At 37.5% G+C, this 19,064-nt stretch overlaps 1 protein-coding gene across 1 annotated transcript in view; it reads right to left on the bottom strand.

Annotated features, from left to right (window-relative positions):
- Window positions 1–3,172: 3,172 nt before the first annotated feature.
- Window positions 3,173–19,064, bottom strand: part of nudt6 (nudix (nucleoside diphosphate linked moiety X)-type motif 6) — a 58,694-nt gene continuing 42,802 nt past the window's right edge. Inside the window, exons 4-5 of the mRNA XM_052036960.1 lie at window positions 6,486–6,540; window positions 3,173–3,573 (exon numbers count right to left, since the gene is read on the bottom strand). Coding sequence (XP_051892920.1) covers window positions 3,173–3,573; window positions 6,486–6,540 — 456 coding nt within the window. The remainder of the gene's footprint in view (window positions 3,574–6,485; window positions 6,541–19,064) is intronic.

Raw genomic sequence — 19,064 nt, forward strand, 5'->3', positions numbered from 1 at the left:
TCCACTTCCAGCATTTTACTTTATTTAAAAAGAGTGATGATTTCACTTTTGATGTGACTGTTTTATTGCTGTGAAAGGTACAAGTGTACACAGTATTGTGTTGCCATGGTCTTGAGTTGTTTTGGCGGTTTTACAAACTGCAGTAAATCAACTGTGCACTATCAGGCTACATAAAATGTGATTTTAATGAAGTGTCATCACATCTTTGTTTCTTTATATTGCACAGAGATAAACACTAATTTAAAATGTTCTTTATATAACCCAATATATTGGTTTATGTAATAATTTGTTAATACTATCTAATAACTGTATAATTTGATTTAAAGATGCAGTTGATGCAGTGCTACAGTATCTAGGTGAATAGTTATGTACACTAATGTGTGACCACTGGTCAAATTTTGTTTGATTGGCTTAAATTATTTGTTTGCTAGCATGAATAGAATCCAAAATGCTGTTGTTTCATATGCAGACACTTCTGTACTGCCAGATTAAAACATTTCCAGTTTTTATATAAACTGTAATAATTCACTGGTTCTTTGCTCCATGTGCTATTTGCAGCATTCTAAATATTTAATCTGCATGTATCATCAATCCCCATCAAAAGGTTTGGGGCAAGTGTTCTCTGTTCAGTTAGGGATGCAGCTCTATTTTCCTTGGAGTTACTTGCAAACTTCTCATTTGTGGTAAATTTGAATCTACAAACAGTTCTGCATGTTTTGAAAACTGTATATTAGTGAAAAGAACGTAACTAAGAATGTAGATTGTATAATGGGTTTATATATATTGGATTGGTCCTTTAGTCCTTCATGGCTATGCTAGTGATCATCTTGAAAAGCTATCTCTTAGATATTGGCTAAAAGTAGTGTAGTTTAGGCATGTTACAAAAAGATAATGCACCCTTTTGTATTATTTGTGTTCTGATACATATACAACATTTTGCATTAATAAACATTGTTACAGTTAAGGGACTATTGCATATCTAACATGTTCTGGACTGTATTTGTGAGGTTGTGGCAAGTACAAAACTATATTCATCATAAATACAAAATTTTACCCTTGAAGAGTTCCTTAAACCCTCTGAAATACATGGAGTCCAAATGCATTTGGACTCTATTTCTTACTATTTCCACCTCACCCATCCCCCTACATTGATCAATAAATCAGCTTGCTACTTGTGGGATTATGGAGAACACTGAAATGCATGTCATGAAATGGTTACCTCTGTCCTCCTTCCTTTCTCTTTTGTTTCAAATTGGACATTCTTCATTGTCTCTAATGTTAATTGAAGATGGCTTGAAAAATATTGTTCAAAGTAGTTTAAATTTAATTTCATACAATATAGTATAATTTGACACTGATTTAAGACAGCGTTGTTTTCAAATTACACCTGATGTGCATATATCTATTGTTATTGGCCCCAACACAAATTTTATACTCTGCTACTATTATCATACCAAGCTGATTTTTTAAAAGGAAAATTCTACCAGCCAGTTTTCACAAGATCTTGTTCACTAATCAACTTTTGCTTGCTGAACTACATTAACTCCCAATCCAACAACATCTTGAGTTCAAATTCTCAGCTTTCTTTACAGATTCCTCCATGATGTCACTCTTTTCCATCTTTTGGAACATGTTCCAGATGTGCAATTCTCAAAGATCTCCTTACTCTGCCACTTCTGGCCTCTTGCAGTCCCACTTTCTCCTGTCCCAGCAATAGGATCTTTTAACTGCGTAGAGGCTAAGCTCTGAATTTCTTTTCCTAACACCCTCAGGCTCCCTACCTATTTCCCTATTACCTTTAAGACATTTTCAAGTCAATTACTCTTTGTATGGCTTGGTTTCAGATATCTGATTAGGCTTATGTGAACCGCATTAGGATGATTTACCACTTGAACATCATTTAGACAAATCAGAGGTTCTCAAGCTATCTGTGCTTATGAGCCACTTATTCACAATTGCATAGTGGAAGCTCGTGGAGCTGTTCCCTCACAGCTCCAGCAACCTGGGTTCAATCCAGACCCTCGTGTTGTCTGGAGTTTGCACATTCTCCCTGTGATTGCATGGGTTTCCCCTCGGTGCTCCAGTTTCCTCCTTTATGCCAAAGATGAGCAGCTTAATTGGTTAATTGATGACTATATTGCCCCTAGTGTGTAAGTGAGTGATAGAATCTGGGGGAGCTAATTGGAATGTGGGTAGAATAACATTGGGATTGGCGTGGATGGGTGCTTGATGGTCGGCATGGATTCAGTGGGCTGAAGGACCTGTTAGTGCTGTAAGGCAGTCTCATCCCACCTAATTAGATACGCTGTATTTGCAGATTGGATTGGATGATTTCGTAGGTAGTCCAGTCCAATCTGCAAACAGCAGATTTGTTTGTCTGAATCTGTGACTGTTCAGAGATCTCAAAAAGGGAATAAACAGGAGATAACAAGACTGGAGGGAGTCCAGACGCTCAGAGTAGATTCAACAACATGGTATGTGTTCTCACTGTTTCTGTGTGAGTGATACAAGCTCTGAACCAATAGGAAAAGAGTAGGGTTAGGTCAAGGTTCAGTCTCTAGACCAGACAGAGTAGAAAGGGATGTAACTCTGGACCAATGGGGACGGGAGAAAGAGACAAAAGCTGGAAGTCTGCATCAACTGAGAAGAGGAAAAAAAGTAATATGGCAAAACACTGGGCCAAGGCTAAATAAGCTTAACTAATTTTGGCAAATCTTGAAACTCCCTCAGAGACCACTGGTTATGAACCCATGATACAAATTCAAGATGTTATAATTATTGCAAAACATTCTGCAAGCAATCCCCATGTTTTGGAAAGTTACCAATTAGGAAGAAAATGAAAATATGCTGTAAGTTCATCATATTATTTAATACAAAGAAACAAAAAAAGAACAGAAATACCATATTCAGTTATGAGGCATTTTGGGATGCACTATTGTAACTTGAAATTAAAGATGTTGATTATGAGGCTTGGGAATTCAATGTTATTTTCGGAATTGAAGAGCTACAATGAGATCTCTGACCATTATATAACTGAACAAAAATATTGCAAAACTCTGCACTTGACAGAGTAACATTTTACCCAATTTAAATATCACCAACTATATAATCTGTTGATACTTATTTAGACCTAGAATCAATGAAATATGATATTTCTAATATTTATTTTTCTTCAGAGCTCGTTTGGTTTCAAATTCTCAAATTTCTCTGGTAATGCTTTGTAATAGAGTTTGTAGGGAAGACCTGTATAAATAGCTGAAAACTCTCTCATTTTTAAATCAATCTTGTCAAAGCCTTCCCTATATCCATACAACAACAGCTTGGCTATCTTGCTGGTTATAGGTGTTGCATATTCCGTCCTAGTCAGCTCCTCAAGGTCCATCCACTCACACCGTATGCATTCTTCTTGGGAAAAATTGATGTCAAACGAGAGAGCTTCCAAACGGCAAATAATGTACAAATCTGACTTCCCAAAGGCTCCTGGATGGTTATGTTGTTGCCTGATGCTTAGAAGCGATTTAAATGTGGATCTTATCCCAGTCTCTTCAAAAACTTCTCGGACTGCTGTTTCTCCTAGAATCAACACCCAGAATTAATTGCAAGTGCTTCAGAAAAATGTCTTAAGTGATACATGAAAATGCTTAAAATGTTTAATGTATTACAGAAATACTAAATATTGATATTTTGAAATATCTTCACTCAGAGGGTGGTGCGAGTGTGGAACGAGCTGCCAGTGGAAGTGGTAGATGCGGGTTCAATTGTAACATTTAAGAGAAGTTTGGATAGGTACATGGATGGAGAGGGGTTTGGAGGGTTATGGTCTGGGTGCAGGTAGATTGGACGAGGCAGAAGATCAGTTCGGCATGGACTAGATAGGCCGAAGGGCCTGTTTCTGTGTAGTAGTACTCTATGGCACTATATCAACAGATTCAGTGTGAATAGGTGGTTTTCCAGAATAGTTGGGTTGGTCAAAAATCTAAAGACGCACTTAAAATTACACTGAATTTCTGTCAAAGCCCAACAAATTGCAGATATCTGTATGATCCTAACAGTGCACCTTTAAGTCATATGTGCATTCTAGAAGTGATGCATAGAGATTTTTTTCCTCAAGAAACCAATCAGAACTGTCATAGAAAAGATAGTGGACCAATTTGTTATGACACTATATATATAAAAAAAATTGGAACTTAAGATCTATGAACAAATCTTTTGTCAAATTCTGAGTACTGAAAGCAGATTATTCATGCATCCCGTAATCTGATGTTTTTAGTCTAGAGGAACATTATTTCCACAGTATTCTGAAATGATTGTTCCTATGTACCAAGTTTGAAATACATTTAGTGATTTTATTAACCAATGGTTGTTTTTTTGTTAGATAGGAGTAGTTTAAATTTTGTGCAAATCAACAATTGTTTATTAAGCATATAGATTTCTAAGATTTTTTTTACTGCTTACCTACATGGGCACTGTTCATGAGGTCGTTGGTAGCTGCTTGCTAAATCAGAAGATTGCACAAAATTGCAAGTAGTTGAAATTTGTTCTTAAGCCATTTTAGTACTGCAAATATTGGAGATGAGAGGATGGCTAGGGAACAGATTACACACAGTGGAGCACTTGTCAAAGCTAGAGGTATTGAGGTACGTGGTCCATGGGCATTCTGTTGCTCATTCTGTACAATGTGCCATTTTCTGAGGCACTGTTTCCCATATTAATATTTGTAGTAGGACAATATTCTAATTGTTAAACCATAAGGAAGCTAATTTTGTCTAAATTTATGAATTAGGAAATTGAAGATTACTTATGTGGGCAAAAAGATTAAGAATTCATTTACTGAGCTGCTAGCTTTAAAAGGCAGAATAAGGGTTAGTCAGGAAGATAATTTTCCATGTGATTTAATACTTCTAAACTTACTGAAAACCTGTTTCTATTGAAGACGTACAAATAAAACAAGTAAATATATGAACAGTAAATGTGTGTACTATCAATTAAATTGAATCTGACCATCTCATTTGAAATTAATTTACTTACTGCATCAAAGAATAACCACTTGCTGTTCTGTAAATCTTAAAGTGCAATGCACTTTTGTTAATTACCCTCTCAACATCTAACCTGCAAGATATGGCTGTGGTGAAACAAATGCTTTTATAAATAAAAAAACTTGTTTAGGACACAGAATTTCATGCAAGTCTTGAACTTGACTGGTACAATGAAGTCACAGTTTAGCAGAAGGAATTTAGTGAATCCCCACTAAGAACAACTAACTGGCCTCTGCTGAACAATACCATTGTTGTAAATCCCATACCAATGTGAATATTTATTTTAGTATACAGAAAACAATTTGTAAAACCAGTTTAGCTTGATTATAGAGCATACACACTGACTTTGATTTTTAAAAAAAATGCTTGATATACGTAGCAGCTCAGGCAGCATCTGTGGAGAGAGGAACAGAGGCAATGATTCTGTTTGATAACCATTCATGAAATTGAAATGTTAACTCTATTTCTCTCTCCACAGATGCTACCTGATCTGAGTATTTCTAGTACTTTCTGTTTTCATTTTGCATCTGCAGTTTTTTGCTTTTCCATTACACACTGACTTTTCTGCCCAAATTATTTACAAGCATTCTCTGGCACACAGGAAATAGAACAGCTGAAATAATTTGTCTGAATGTGAACAAATTTCAGAATTATCCAATGCATTCCTCTTGCATCAATACACTGATATGTTCCAGTAGAAATTGAGAACCATGATTATATTTTGTTTTACATTAGTTCTGCCAGAAGTCATTGAATGGCTTTAATTTCTGGCAGACTTGATGTAAAACTTCATTTATGAAATGATGTCCAAATTGCAATTTTGTTTTCAAATCTACCTGGCAATAGAGAGAAGTGGAAATAAGCAAATATAAATCATTTTATCAAATCATCCAATAATAAAATAACCACATTTTCAAAGTTTTTATTAGGAGTAGTCATTCAACATACAAGACCATCTTGTTAAGACTATTAAATTATGATTTTATTGACATTTAAATTCCATTGGAGTAACTTGCTGCTGATGAGACCTGGAGCTGTACCCTTCAGGGTGCCTCCAAATACCATTGGTTCATTTTAACAAATGTGCCTCAGTGAATGTAACACTAAACCCAGATTTGATTTTCAAGAAGTTTTAATACTTTAGCAACATCCTGACTTTGTTCCTTTTTATTAAATGTTGTATCTAGTAGATAAAAAATCAAATATTCTTTTTAAACCAGTTGTAAAACCACATCTGTCTTTATTTCTGCTATGGAAATGGTAAATCAAAATTCAGCTGCCAAAGTTAAAGGAAACTCCAAAGCAATACAAAAAACAATCATCAGAGTGTAAATATAGCGATACGCACGATTAATGAAGTCTTTAATTTAAAGGACAAGAGACAGTAAAATGGTATTCTTGTTGTTGGCTTGCACATGATTCATAGCTGCTTTATTTATATGCACTTACCGATATCTTCTCCTAGATCTGAGAGGCCCCCTGGAAACTTCCAGGCATTTTTTGTCTTTAAAAGAATACAAATGCAAGTCACTAAAGTTGCTATAAATGTGATAAAATATTACTCTTTGCTTTTTAAAATGATGCTTAAAAACAAGTATAATTTTATAATCCATTGGTTTTCAGTTAAGTAAAGCTGTGCCTTTGTGGCATTGATATTTTAAAAATATGTGATAAGTGTTTCATTCTACTGATGCTCTAGGAACAAACGGAATGGATGTGTTAAGGTTACATGAAAAAAGTATGATTTTTATATATATATATATATATATAAAAAAATCAATGCTGCTAGTTTTTAAATGAGAGTAGTGAGAATAGAGAAGATGATTTTAAAAAATCGAGCTGCTATGTTTAGAAAATATGTACAGGCTGCAGCAAGGTCATATTCATACTGATGCATTTTTATGTTATCTATAGCTTTCAATAGTGGCCTTTTAAAATTTATTGATGTATTTGAATTCTGTTTAATGTGCTCAAGAAATGGAAGTTTCTGATTGTGGTACTGTATTGTACTGCACTGGTTTAAAAATGTGTCGTCTTATTTGGTCTCGTTAAATAGATTCAAATTTTGTATTTTCATGTCTGTACCAATAAAACATTTAAAATATCTGTTTAAGATAACTCTTGATTGTAAACATTTGTATTCAACTGTGCAACAAAAATCATTAAAGTGATGAAAATATTTGTATGGCTGGCTTCAACTCAACATTAAAATGACTAAGTTTGACTAAGTTAATGCTTTACAATTTTAATTATTCTATGTAGTGGTGATTGGGAAGAGAAAGTCAAGTTAATTTGAATATTTTCTGTTCAAACTACTCTCTGATTATGGTCTAAAATGTATTTTACCAGTACACACCCATTGTAGACCCAGGGGAAGAAATGCCTATATCAAAAAGTGTCCCAGTCATTTTTATGGGGAATCTTAATCAGTTAGGATGTTCATATAGTCCCAGGCTTGCTCCTGTAATCACATCTCACATCTTGCCCAGACAGAATATTCCTTAACTTGTTTAATAGATAGGTAAATGTAGTAAGAATCAAGAATTAAGCTGAAAATCATCACCACAGAACTCTGCCATTATCGAGCATGTCATTTACCACAATATGGTTGTCTAGATACTCTGAAATAGGTTTATTAGAAAGATACTAAATACAGACAAATTTGCAGTAAACTTGCTTCAACAATGCAATCAAATAAAAGCACTAAGTTTTGACATCAAATTGATTCTTTAAACATATCTTTAAATGGCTAAATCTACAACTGCTGACCTGCTCTATAATCAATTTTAGCCCTATTTTACTTGGTGCAAACATCACACCTCAATTTCTTTGCATAAGTCTATGAACAAAATACTTAACTTCATTTTTTCCAACACAGCTAGCAAACTATCAGTTTAAAAAGATGTCTCTTTTCAAGGTTAATAAGGGATGGGCAATAAATGCTGGTCCAGATTGTGACAAATGCATTTTTAAAAAAATACAAAGAATGTATCTGAGCTTGAGCGGAAAAAAGCAAGCACTCTTTGAAGCTGAAGACCTTTAAATGAATAAGCTTACTGAAAGGTGAGTTGGCTTAAGGGGCTGCATTATCCCACTGTTTCCATTTCTAATGCAGAGAGTCAAGCAAATAAATTATCTTAGATTCAGGTTTGGGTGATCAAGTGTCCTTGGCATAGTTCCCAGATGAGAAGTTTCATTCTCAGCAAACAATATTTCTGAGTGTTGAGCAGATGCTGTTCGTATTGAGAGTAATTATTGGCACAACTGGTATGTTATTCTATGTATGCAAAAGTGTCTGTGGAACCGCACATATTCCAGAATGCCTACCAACTGTGCCTGTGAATTTGCGGGAGCTTTCAGCCTGAGACAGACATAGCCTATTGCTTTTACTGGCTTGGATCTTGGGACATGAGGCAAATCAAGTGTGGGAACGAGGGCAGATGATACAAAAGTAACACAATGGTCTAGATTTTTCAAAATATGCTTTGTGTATCATACACATCGAAGCATAGCGCCATTTAATAGTGGAGCTCATGAGACTAAACTGTTTACTGATCAAAGGCGAATGAATACTTTTAAAACTTGAAGTCATGTCCATGGTAATTCTATACACTGATTTGGACTAGTATAAATAAGCGAGTATTTATAGGTAGGAGCTGAAGTATTATTGCCTTGCTATACTGCACAATATGTATCTTCTCCCCTGTTTTTAGAATGTATGGTCTCCCCTTAGTTTCACCAGCATTCTAGCAAAGTAATGAATGCTACTTGCTCCCATTTAATGCTCTGCTGCTGAATATTATAAGGATGGGGTCTCAATCCTTCAGGTATTGATCGTTGTTGGAGAGTTTGCAAAAAGTGAACTCTATTTTATTCTTTATTTGTTTAATCCAATCTTTAAATTGGATCTACTTTGAGCTTGAAATGCCTGTTCCATCTTTGCCTTTGCGGTATTAGTCTTAAGATCATTCATCTTGATGAGATAGATGGATGCTTGTGTCCCTCAGATCCCAGGTGTCCTGTAACAGGTGCCGTGCTATTTACACCTCTCACTTTTAGGAACTTGCCATGCAAAGTATCATAATCAATGTTATACAGGAAAGCTAGGGACCCTTATCTGTACCTTAATTCCCATCCCTTTGCAACTGTGTTCAATCTTATAGATATATCACCATTGTAACCTATTGCACAATAAATCTGATGTCTGTCACTGGCAACTTGATTTAAGTCAAATTTAAAGTGGAAGATTATTGATCAAAAACTAACAGTAGTATTTTGTTCCCTTTTATGTACCTAGAGTAGTCCCCTTTCCTGATATGCCGCCTTGATTTAAATTGTGGTACATTTCCAGAAGATTAAATAATCCTTTGGTATTTTGTTAAAGTTGTTACAGCCCGCAATTGAAGCAGTCTAGTGTGTGCATGAGACATGGTAACATTCCAGCTGAGAGCCTTTAACTTGATATCATAAACTGACATTATTATTGGTCCATAGGACTCATCTCTGTTAAATCTACATCCATGGTCTCAAAACAAAGCTCTTGACACCTCCCTCCCAGCAAATTGGCTTGGTATGGTAACTGCTCTGCCCAGGACCGCAAGAAGCTGCAGAGAGTTATGGACACAGCCCAGCGCACCACGGACACCAGCCTCCCCTCCTTGGACTCTGTCTTTACCTCTCATTGTCTTGGTGTAGCAGCCAGCATAATCAAAGACCCCACTCACAAGACATTCTCTCTTCTCTTTCATCGGGTAGAAGATACAGGTGCCTGAGGGCACGTACCACCAGACTTAAGGACAGCTTCTACCCCACTGTGATAAGACCATTGAATGGTTCCCTTATACAATGAGATGGACTATGACATCACAATCTACCTTGTTGTGACCTTGCACTTTATTGCACTGCACTGTCTCTGTAGCTGTGACACTTTGTACTATTTTTACCTGTACTACATCAATGCACTTTGTACTAACTTAATGTAACTGCACTGTGTAATGAATTGACCTGTACGATCGGTTTGTAAGACAAGCTTTTCACTGTACCTCTACAAGTGACAATAATAAACCAATACCAATACCAAATTACTGGCCATTATAAACTTCACTTTCCTTTCCAAAGCCTTCAAACACATGATAGCCTCCCAAATTTGTAACTCATTCTTCCTTGAATTCCTCATTTGAAACTTTCTTGTTAGTTTTCTGTCCCTGCTACACACTGAAACTGCTTTTAAAAAGGTCATTAAAAACATATTTATTATAAAGGAAATCCATCCCTATTTGGCTGGTCTCAAGCCTACCTGGACCTCCTCATTCTTAAAACTGGTGGTTTAAGTTCTTACAGTGGGTAAGAAATGATGTTGTTTTCTGAACAATCCAGAGCTCTGTAGCTAATAATCAATTCAAACATAGCAACTAATGTGACTTGAAAAATCTTACAAATGGACCAACCCAACAATGAGTTACATTTTGTGAAAGTATTAAAATGGGATTCAGAAGGTTAACAACTCTGAGCAAACCTTGCTAAACATGTGCTATTTTCACTGGAAAACTAACTGGAGCTGAAGAAAGGCGATGTTGAAATTTACAATGGAATTTTTACCTCTCATTTGAAAAGGCAGTAAATGATAAACTTGGGGAACAGTAAAATCCCTAAGCTGCTCACCACAAAAATGTTGTGGAAGTGGTGCCAAGGATGATGACAACACGATGAAAACGCAGGTACTCCTGATGTTAAAGAATTAGACACCATGTCGCAAATGGTAGCCAAGGAAAGAATTCCATGTGAACTGAAGAGCTACCATCCAGCAAAAACACAAATGCAAGTTCAGAGTAAAGCTTGGATCAAAACCAGAAAATGCTGGAGATACTCAGCAGATCAGTCAGCATCTGTGGGGAGAGAAATGGAGCCAACATTTCATGTCAATGATATTTCATCATGTAAAGTCTCACCTTCATCATAACTGCTGCAGATGCACAGGTTGGTGCTGATTTGAGAAAAAAGATAGAGCTCCTTAATTCTGAGCAAATGCCTCGATGAACTGATGAAGCAAGATCCAAATTTCATCTACTAATCATCAGTTTACTAAGTGTATTGTGTGGCAGTCTGATAAACCAAAACAAGTTCAAACAGTCTCATTGCGCAAAACTGCATACTCAGGTAGTGTCCAAAAACGTCAGCCTGCAGCCACTCCACAAAAAGCTTTCTTAATGGGCTCACCAGCCTTAGAGGATATAAATGTTTTGTTTGGCTCTCCAAGAGGCCATAGTCTTCCTTCTTCAAAATATGGTGGGTATCATGAATTGTGCATTATGAAATCATCATTATTGATCCTAGAAATGTATAGCACGGAGATGGGCTCATTTCGCCTACTTCATTCATTGCTGACCATATGCTCATCCATGATCATTCCATTTGCCTGCATTGGGCCTGTATCCCTTTAAGCCTTCCCTATCTAAGAACCAAATGCCTTTTAAACATAATTGTATTTGCCCCTACCACCTCCTATGTATGAAAAACTTGGCCCTCAGATCTCCTTCAACCTTCTCCCCTCTCACCTTAAACCTGTGCCCTCTAGTTCTAGACTCCCCTGCCCTAGGAAAAAGACAATCTATCCCTCTCATAATTTTCTGAACTGCTATAAGGTCACCCCTCAGCCTCCTACGTTCCAGTGAGAATAAACCCAGCTTATCCAATCTCTCATAACTACAGCCTTCCATTCCAGGTAACATCCTGGTGAATCTCTTCTGCACTGTCTTTATTGCTACAACATCCTTCCCGCAGTAGAATTTAATAATCATTTAATAATAATTTAATGATAAACCAGATCTGTACACAGCACAGTAAGTGTGGTCTAAATAATGTTTTGTACAGTTGCAAAGTGACATCCCAGATCTCATACTCAATGTCTCAGCCTATGACAGCAAACATACCAAATGCCTTCTTCACCACTCTATCCATCTGTGTCACCACTTTCAGTGAGCTATGGACTTGCACCCCAAGGTCCCTCTGTACATTGATGCTCCTGAGGGCTCTGCCATTTACTCTTCATGTCATTATAGAATTTGACTTCTGAGTCCTGAGGAATAGTTAATGGGATTCATATCAGACTTTCTACAGTCAGATTGTACTGGAACACTTCATGCTAATCCTTTTTGCTTAGTAAGTATTTGAGGTTTATGTGTGGATCCTTGATGGTTAGGCAGATGCCACAGAATCAGATAACAGCAGCGTACAGATGCACTGATTGGTTCTCGTTCTAGAAAAAAGATAGAGTTCCTTAATTTTGCGCAAATGCCCCAATACACTGATGAAGCAAGGTACAAATTTCAGCAACTAATCTTCAATCTAGTAACTATATTACATGTCCTTCTGATGAATCAAAGCACTTTCAAACAGCGCCATTGTGCAAAACTGAACAGTATACTCAGGTGGTGGCCTAAAACACTTGCCCTATTGAGGAATATGAAAAAGCTATCCAATTGGTCCCAACCCCTTGACTTTTTCATATAGCCTTGCAAATGCATTCTCTTCTTGGGAGATAATTTTAATGACTTGGGAAGGGACCTACCACAAAATTTGGCCAGGAAAATGATAAATGATCTATGGCAGATGGTGAAGCTGGAGACAATTTGGGTAGAAACAAAGAATATTCCCACAAGAAAAGAATAGTGTCACGAACCAGCAACAAAAGAAACACACTGAGCATGATTCAGTGTTAAAAACTATTTTATTAATCACTACTTATGACCATACGTAAAATAAAAGTAAAAATGTTAGTATGTTAGAATTCAAAAATGTTAAACCTCGAACGTTAACCCCAAAACTAAACTCGTAGTGTGTGTGTGTGTGACAAAGTCCAAAACTCCCAGTTCCGGAATGGTTCTTAAAGTTCAATTCCGCAAGCCATAAGGTGAAACACGAGCAAGGGCTTCTTCAACAACCACCTTTGTCTGAAGATAAGACGTAGACGTAGAGAAACATAGAGAGAGTAAATACGAAATCCAAATGTTCCACGATGGAACCCAAACGACACTTCAGTGTTTACTCGGTAGTGACTTCCTCACCCCGAAAAGCATCTGAATCGTGGTCGTCCACACACAAATACCTGTTTCCTTCTACAGGTCAGCAACAAAGTGAACTCCACCGGATTACTTCCCATTTCCATACATGGATTTCTGTGGCAAACACAGTTATTGTTTCTCATCCAACGATAGAGAAAACAAGCAGGCTGGTGTCTCCCTCCCTTCTCTCTCTCTCTCTCCTTCTTCTTCTGCCTTCTTCAACCATGTCATTACGTCCTTTATCTTCTATTGACGTAAGCACGCCCCCCCCCCCCCCCCCCCACACACACACACACACACACACACACACACACACACACTCTATCTAAAAGGGACATTCACTGAGTCCGTAACAATAGGGACATCCAAAGCAGGAGCATGCCAAAGAAAACTGAAATTAAATCACAAAAAGGAGTTAAGCTGCCGTAAAAATGCATGCAGAACACAAACGATGGAGAAACTGAATAAATATATATGGTTAAAGAGGAAGGATATGAAAAGATTTACAAATAAGATAAAAAGGACACAAGAATATTTTCAAAATATTGAAAAGTTAAAGAAAGGATGTGGCAGATTTATGATAATTAGTGAAATATTATGGAGACAGAATAAGTGACTGAAATGTGGAATGCCTTTACATTCTTCACAAAACCAGAGAATAAAGATTGTTGCAGTGGTGTTTTGTGGATGCAGATAAATAGAGATACTAGATAGAGTAAAATTGATCAGAGGTACAAAATAGATCGGCATAATCCAAAGTTAAACAAATCAGATAATCTAGATGGCTGAGAGAAGCTAGGGTGAGAATCATATAAACTCTGACCATGATCTTTCAGTCCTTCGGGATATGCATTTGGTGCCTGAGGCCCTGAGGACTGCATGTGTTCCAAAAAAGGATGAACCTGGTAACTGCAGGTCTGTCTCTTCAATGTTACTGATTAAAATAAAATATTGCCAAGAACAAAATTAATTATCAGATAATTTCTGGCCAATCTGAATGAGCTTTTTGATGAACTTATAGATCAAGTTAATGAAAGTATTACATTAAAGATTGTATAATGGACTTCCAAAGGCTATTTGACAAAATACCACTGAATGGACCTAGTGTGAAAGTTGAAGCAAATGAAATTTAAGAGATGGTGGTAACTTCGGGACATAATTGTTTAGTTGTTAAGACAATGGGTGAATCACTATCCCCCTAGTTATTCTCTGCGAGGAGAAAAATATTCTTCCTATTCACCCTGTATGGACACTCATAATTTTATGCATCTTAATTAAGTCTCTCCTCAGTGTCCTGTATTCCAAAGGAATAGCCCTGGTCAGTCAGACTCTCCTCAGAACAATGATTCTCCTAAGCTTGCAACATCTTTGTAAATCTCCCCTGCTCTGTCTCTAGTGCTATCACATCCATCCATTAGTGATGACCAGAACTATATTTGGTATTCTGCGAATGGCATTACTAATATTGAACAGTTCTAGATCCCTGCTCTTATTTTCTGTGCCTTGACTGGTGAGGGTAAGTTTCCCCGATTTCCTTCTTAAGCACCTTGCCTACTTGTACCTCCTTGTTCGTTTATACATTTCTTTGTTTGCTTTGTCCTCCCAAATGTATTTCCTTTAACCTCCTCTAGAGTGAATTCCATTTCCCACTGTTTTTGTGTATCCAACCTGTCCATTGATACCTTCCTGAAGCCTATAGCTTTCATTATGTCAAAAACACTGCCGACTTTGGCATTATTGGTAAACTTCTTAACCATAGCATTTGTATTTAGGTCCCATTCATTAATTTATACCACAAAAAGCAATCGAACTAGTATTGAGTCCTTAGAACTTTACTACCTATTTTCTAGTCACTAAAATCTCCAGTTGATTTTTTAAAGATGCAAACTCCACTGCAAAGGCTGGCCTTTATTGTCTTTCTCTAATTGCCCTTGAGAAAATGGTGATGAACTACTGTAATCTTTCTAGAGAGAGATACAGCATAGAAACAGGACCTTTGGCCTACCAAGTCTGTGCTGACCATTAACCATCTATGTATACTAATCCGACATTAATCCTTTCATTCTCCTCACTTTCTTATCAACTCCTCCCAGATTCTACCACTCACCTATACAAACTAGGGGCAATTTACAGAGGCCAATTAACCTACCAATCTGGATGTCTTTGGGATGTGGGAGGAAACCAGAGGAAACCCTGGTCCCGGGGGGAACCAGGGCAAACATGCAAACTCCAAAGTGAGGTCAGGATTGAAGCCAGGTCTCTGGTGCTGTGAGGCAGTGACTTGTATGCCACTGTGCTGCCTGGTGAAGCACTCTCACAATGCTCTTTGAGAGTGAGTTCCAGGTCTAGACATAAGAACATAAAGTCATAAGAACATAAAAAATCAGAACAGGAGTAAACCTTCAAGCCCATTCCCCCATTCATTAAGATCAAGACTGATCTTCTACTTCAATGCCATTTTCCAGCACTACCTCCATAGCCCTGGATTCCCTTAATGTCGAGAAATCTATTGATCTGTGTTTTAAATGAACGCAGTCTTTCAGCCTTCCCAGCCCTCTGAAATAAAGAATTCCAAAGATGAAGAAATGTCTTCTCATCTCAGTCCCAGATGGGCTACCCCATTTTTTGAAACTGTGCCCTTGGTCACAGAATCCTCAGCCATGGGAAATATTCTCCCTGTATCTAATCTGAAAAGCCCTTTAAGAATTTTGTGAGTTTTATCTTTTGGGAAAATAAGTGCATCTAGTTAATATAAAGTGTGTTATAAAGGCTGTACCTACAAAAAAAATTAATGAAATTTTGCACTGTTTCAACTAAAAATAGCAATTTCCACAGTTTCCCTACTGGAATAGTGAGTCTTCCCAAAGATTTGTAGCAAGAAAATGGAGGAACTGCATCTACCCACTCCTGATTTTCAGTAGGATGTTTATCACTTGATTTGTACCTTGTGTTCTGCAGAGTGTCAGACTTTTCCCGTGATGTGGTGGAAATTTCATGCCCTGATGTCCTTTACCTACAGGAAGAGATATTACTGTTCCAGGACTTGTCTGCAAGTCCTTTACAGCTGACGTGGCAGATTGTGAGATAACCTGTTTTTGAAATAGGGGCAGTAAAGACAGGGCTCCTCTACCATACTAAGACTTAAATACGAATAAGACCTATCAAAATGCCTCAGGCATCACTACACCTGTACTTGTAATAATCATTAGTACAAAATGATCAATTACCCAGAAAATACAACTGATTATAGAGCAAACAGATAAAACCAAAACCATCTACCAGCAACTTAAAATGTGACACACAAAACTCTGGAGGAACTCAGCGGATCAGGCAGCATCTATGGAGGAAAATGGACAGTTGACCTTCTATCTTTCAGTCCAGATGAAGGGTCTCCACCTGAAACACCGACTGTCCATTTTCCTCCATAGATGCCGCCTGATCCGCTGAGTTCCTCCAGCGCTTCGTGTGTTGCTCCAGATTCCAGCAACCGCAGTCTCTTGAGTTTCCAATTTAAAACGTGATCTTCCTTAACCATCCAACTTAAGTGATTCCCAAAAGGAACACATTGTAATTAAACGAGATCTGTTCTGTAGATTGTACCTTGTCCAGATTCAAAGGATTTGACTTGGGACGCATCTTAATAGTAAGTAAATGAGATGTGTGTATGCCTGTAGTGAAGTTACATGTGGCCCCTCCAAAAGCGTGCATTGAGTAGTAAGCCAAGCAAGACGCCCTATTGCTTGATTTTACATCTGGCATCCACCATGAAGAATGTTCTGTTGCTTTGAAAGAGCTTACAGAAAAATTTAAACAATGAAAACATGCACAAAAACTTATGCTAGATAATGTTTTGGGGTGTTGGGGTTAAATTTTGAAATCATGCTTAATGGTGGCTAACAAATAACTGAAGATTTAATTCCCCTACATGTCTTGATCTGTTTTGTATCTTTAAATTTATTGTGTGGATTACAAATGTAGCAAAACGTCTCACAGCTGAGTGCAGGTCTCTGAGTGCATGGATGCCTTTCAGTATGCATGTGAGCTACAATTTATTCAGCAGGAGAACTGTATGTTGAAGACTGGAACTTGTGATATTTAGCTTTAGTATAATTTAAGAGTAATTAATTTTTTTTTAATTTTATTTACAGCGTGGTAACAGGCTCTTCCGGCCCAACGAGTCCGCGCCGCCCATTTTAAACCCAAATTAATCTACCCGTACGTCTTTGCAACGTGGGAGGAAACCAGAGCACCCGGAGGAAACCCACGCAGACACGGGAGACCGTACAAACTCCTTACAGACAGTGATGGGAATCGAACCCCGATCGCTGGCGCTGTAATAGCATCGTGCTAACCGCTACACTACCGTGCCGCCCCAAAATTTAGGACTGGAGAATATAATGGAATTAAAAGTTTAACTGCTGAAGCAACATTATCACTGGGAGGATGGAGAGAATGGAAGAAGTGGTAATAAAGCTATTATCTAAGAAGACAATGCCAATCCTAAACTCAGAAAATCAACCTTTGACAAAATGATGAACAGAAATTGAAACCATTTACTAAGACGCAACTAATCTTTGTATTCAGTGAGGTTTCTAAGTCCCTTAGTTATGTCACAATGTTGCAATGTATTCCAATACAGCAGTTCTACAATGTGTACAAATCTCTTCTCCCCTAGTGGACATATGTTCTGAACAGCACGATTATAATTTACATTCCACAATCCACATCTTTTAAGCACTCACACAATGTGGAGCTCAAATTAATTTTGATTCCAAAGGACCTTCCAAAGGATGTGGGTACTATACTTTAAATTCGGTAAAATTAAGTGTAATGTGTTAACAGTTAAGTGTAACATGTAACATAATACATACTAATTTCCTATTATGGTTCTTTGCTCCTTTGAACCCTGAATTTGTCGTTGTGTTCCAGATTATTACTGCAGTCCAATTTGGTGTATTGGATTCGGTGTTCATGATGTGGTTTCTTCTACCTTGGAGAAACCAAATGCAGGTTGGGTGACCATTTTCCACAGTACCATCATTCAGTTTGTAGAGCTGCTTTGAGTTTCTAGTTGTCTTTCACTTTAATACACCATCCCACTCCCAGTCAGACCTTTCGCTCTGCTTCCTTTATTATTCCAATGAGGCCCAATGTAAGCATGAAGAACATCCCCACTTCTTCCTCCAGCAGATTGTTTGTTGCTTCAGATTCCAGCATTTCAGTCTCTTGTGTCTCCTATCACCTCTTCTTCCGTCTGGTCATATTGTAGCCTTCAGGGCTCAATATCAAATTCAGCAATTTCAAATAACTTGCTTTATCCACTTGTATCTAATGTGGATCATTAATCTGTAAGATTTACCCAGGGTTTCTCTCCCGATTGACACTACCTGATCTTCTGGGCATCTTCAAAGGCTCAGGATTGCATTCTTGGCTTTTACATGTCACTGTGGATTTTGTTCTCTAACTTCCCTCATTAATCTAACAAGCAGAAAGCCCCGTCAACAACTTATCACCACGGCAATCTGGCCCAAACTTCACCACAGATAGTTCCTTTGCCCTAACTACTCCTTTCCCAACCTCTGAAATTGAAACTGACTTGTTTATTCTCTTTTCCGATACTGGTGAACAGCCTTTGAACTGAAACAGTAACTCAGTTTGTCTTTTCACTGCATGACCTGCCAAGTGATTTTTTAAATTTCCAGTACTACAGTACAGATGAGGATGAGGGCGGTGATGTCTTCTGGGTCCATTCACACCATTTGCAGAAATAAAATGAACAAACGCTATTAAAGTACAATATTATATAAAAAAATAGTAAACCATTTACTTTTGCAAAACTAACTCCTGCAGTTTCATGAATTTGTGGTCAAAACCCACTGGTTCAGTGATCCTGGTGAGGCTACTGTATGAATGCAGCAGGACAAAACTAGTGCCAAAAACATCCAGCATCACTCCATCTTCCACATCC

The sequence above is a fragment of the Pristis pectinata genome, chromosome 2 (assembly GCF_009764475.1).
Source record: "Pristis pectinata isolate sPriPec2 chromosome 2, sPriPec2.1.pri, whole genome shotgun sequence".
Classification (NCBI taxonomy): Eukaryota; Metazoa; Chordata; class Chondrichthyes; order Rhinopristiformes; family Pristidae; genus Pristis; species Pristis pectinata.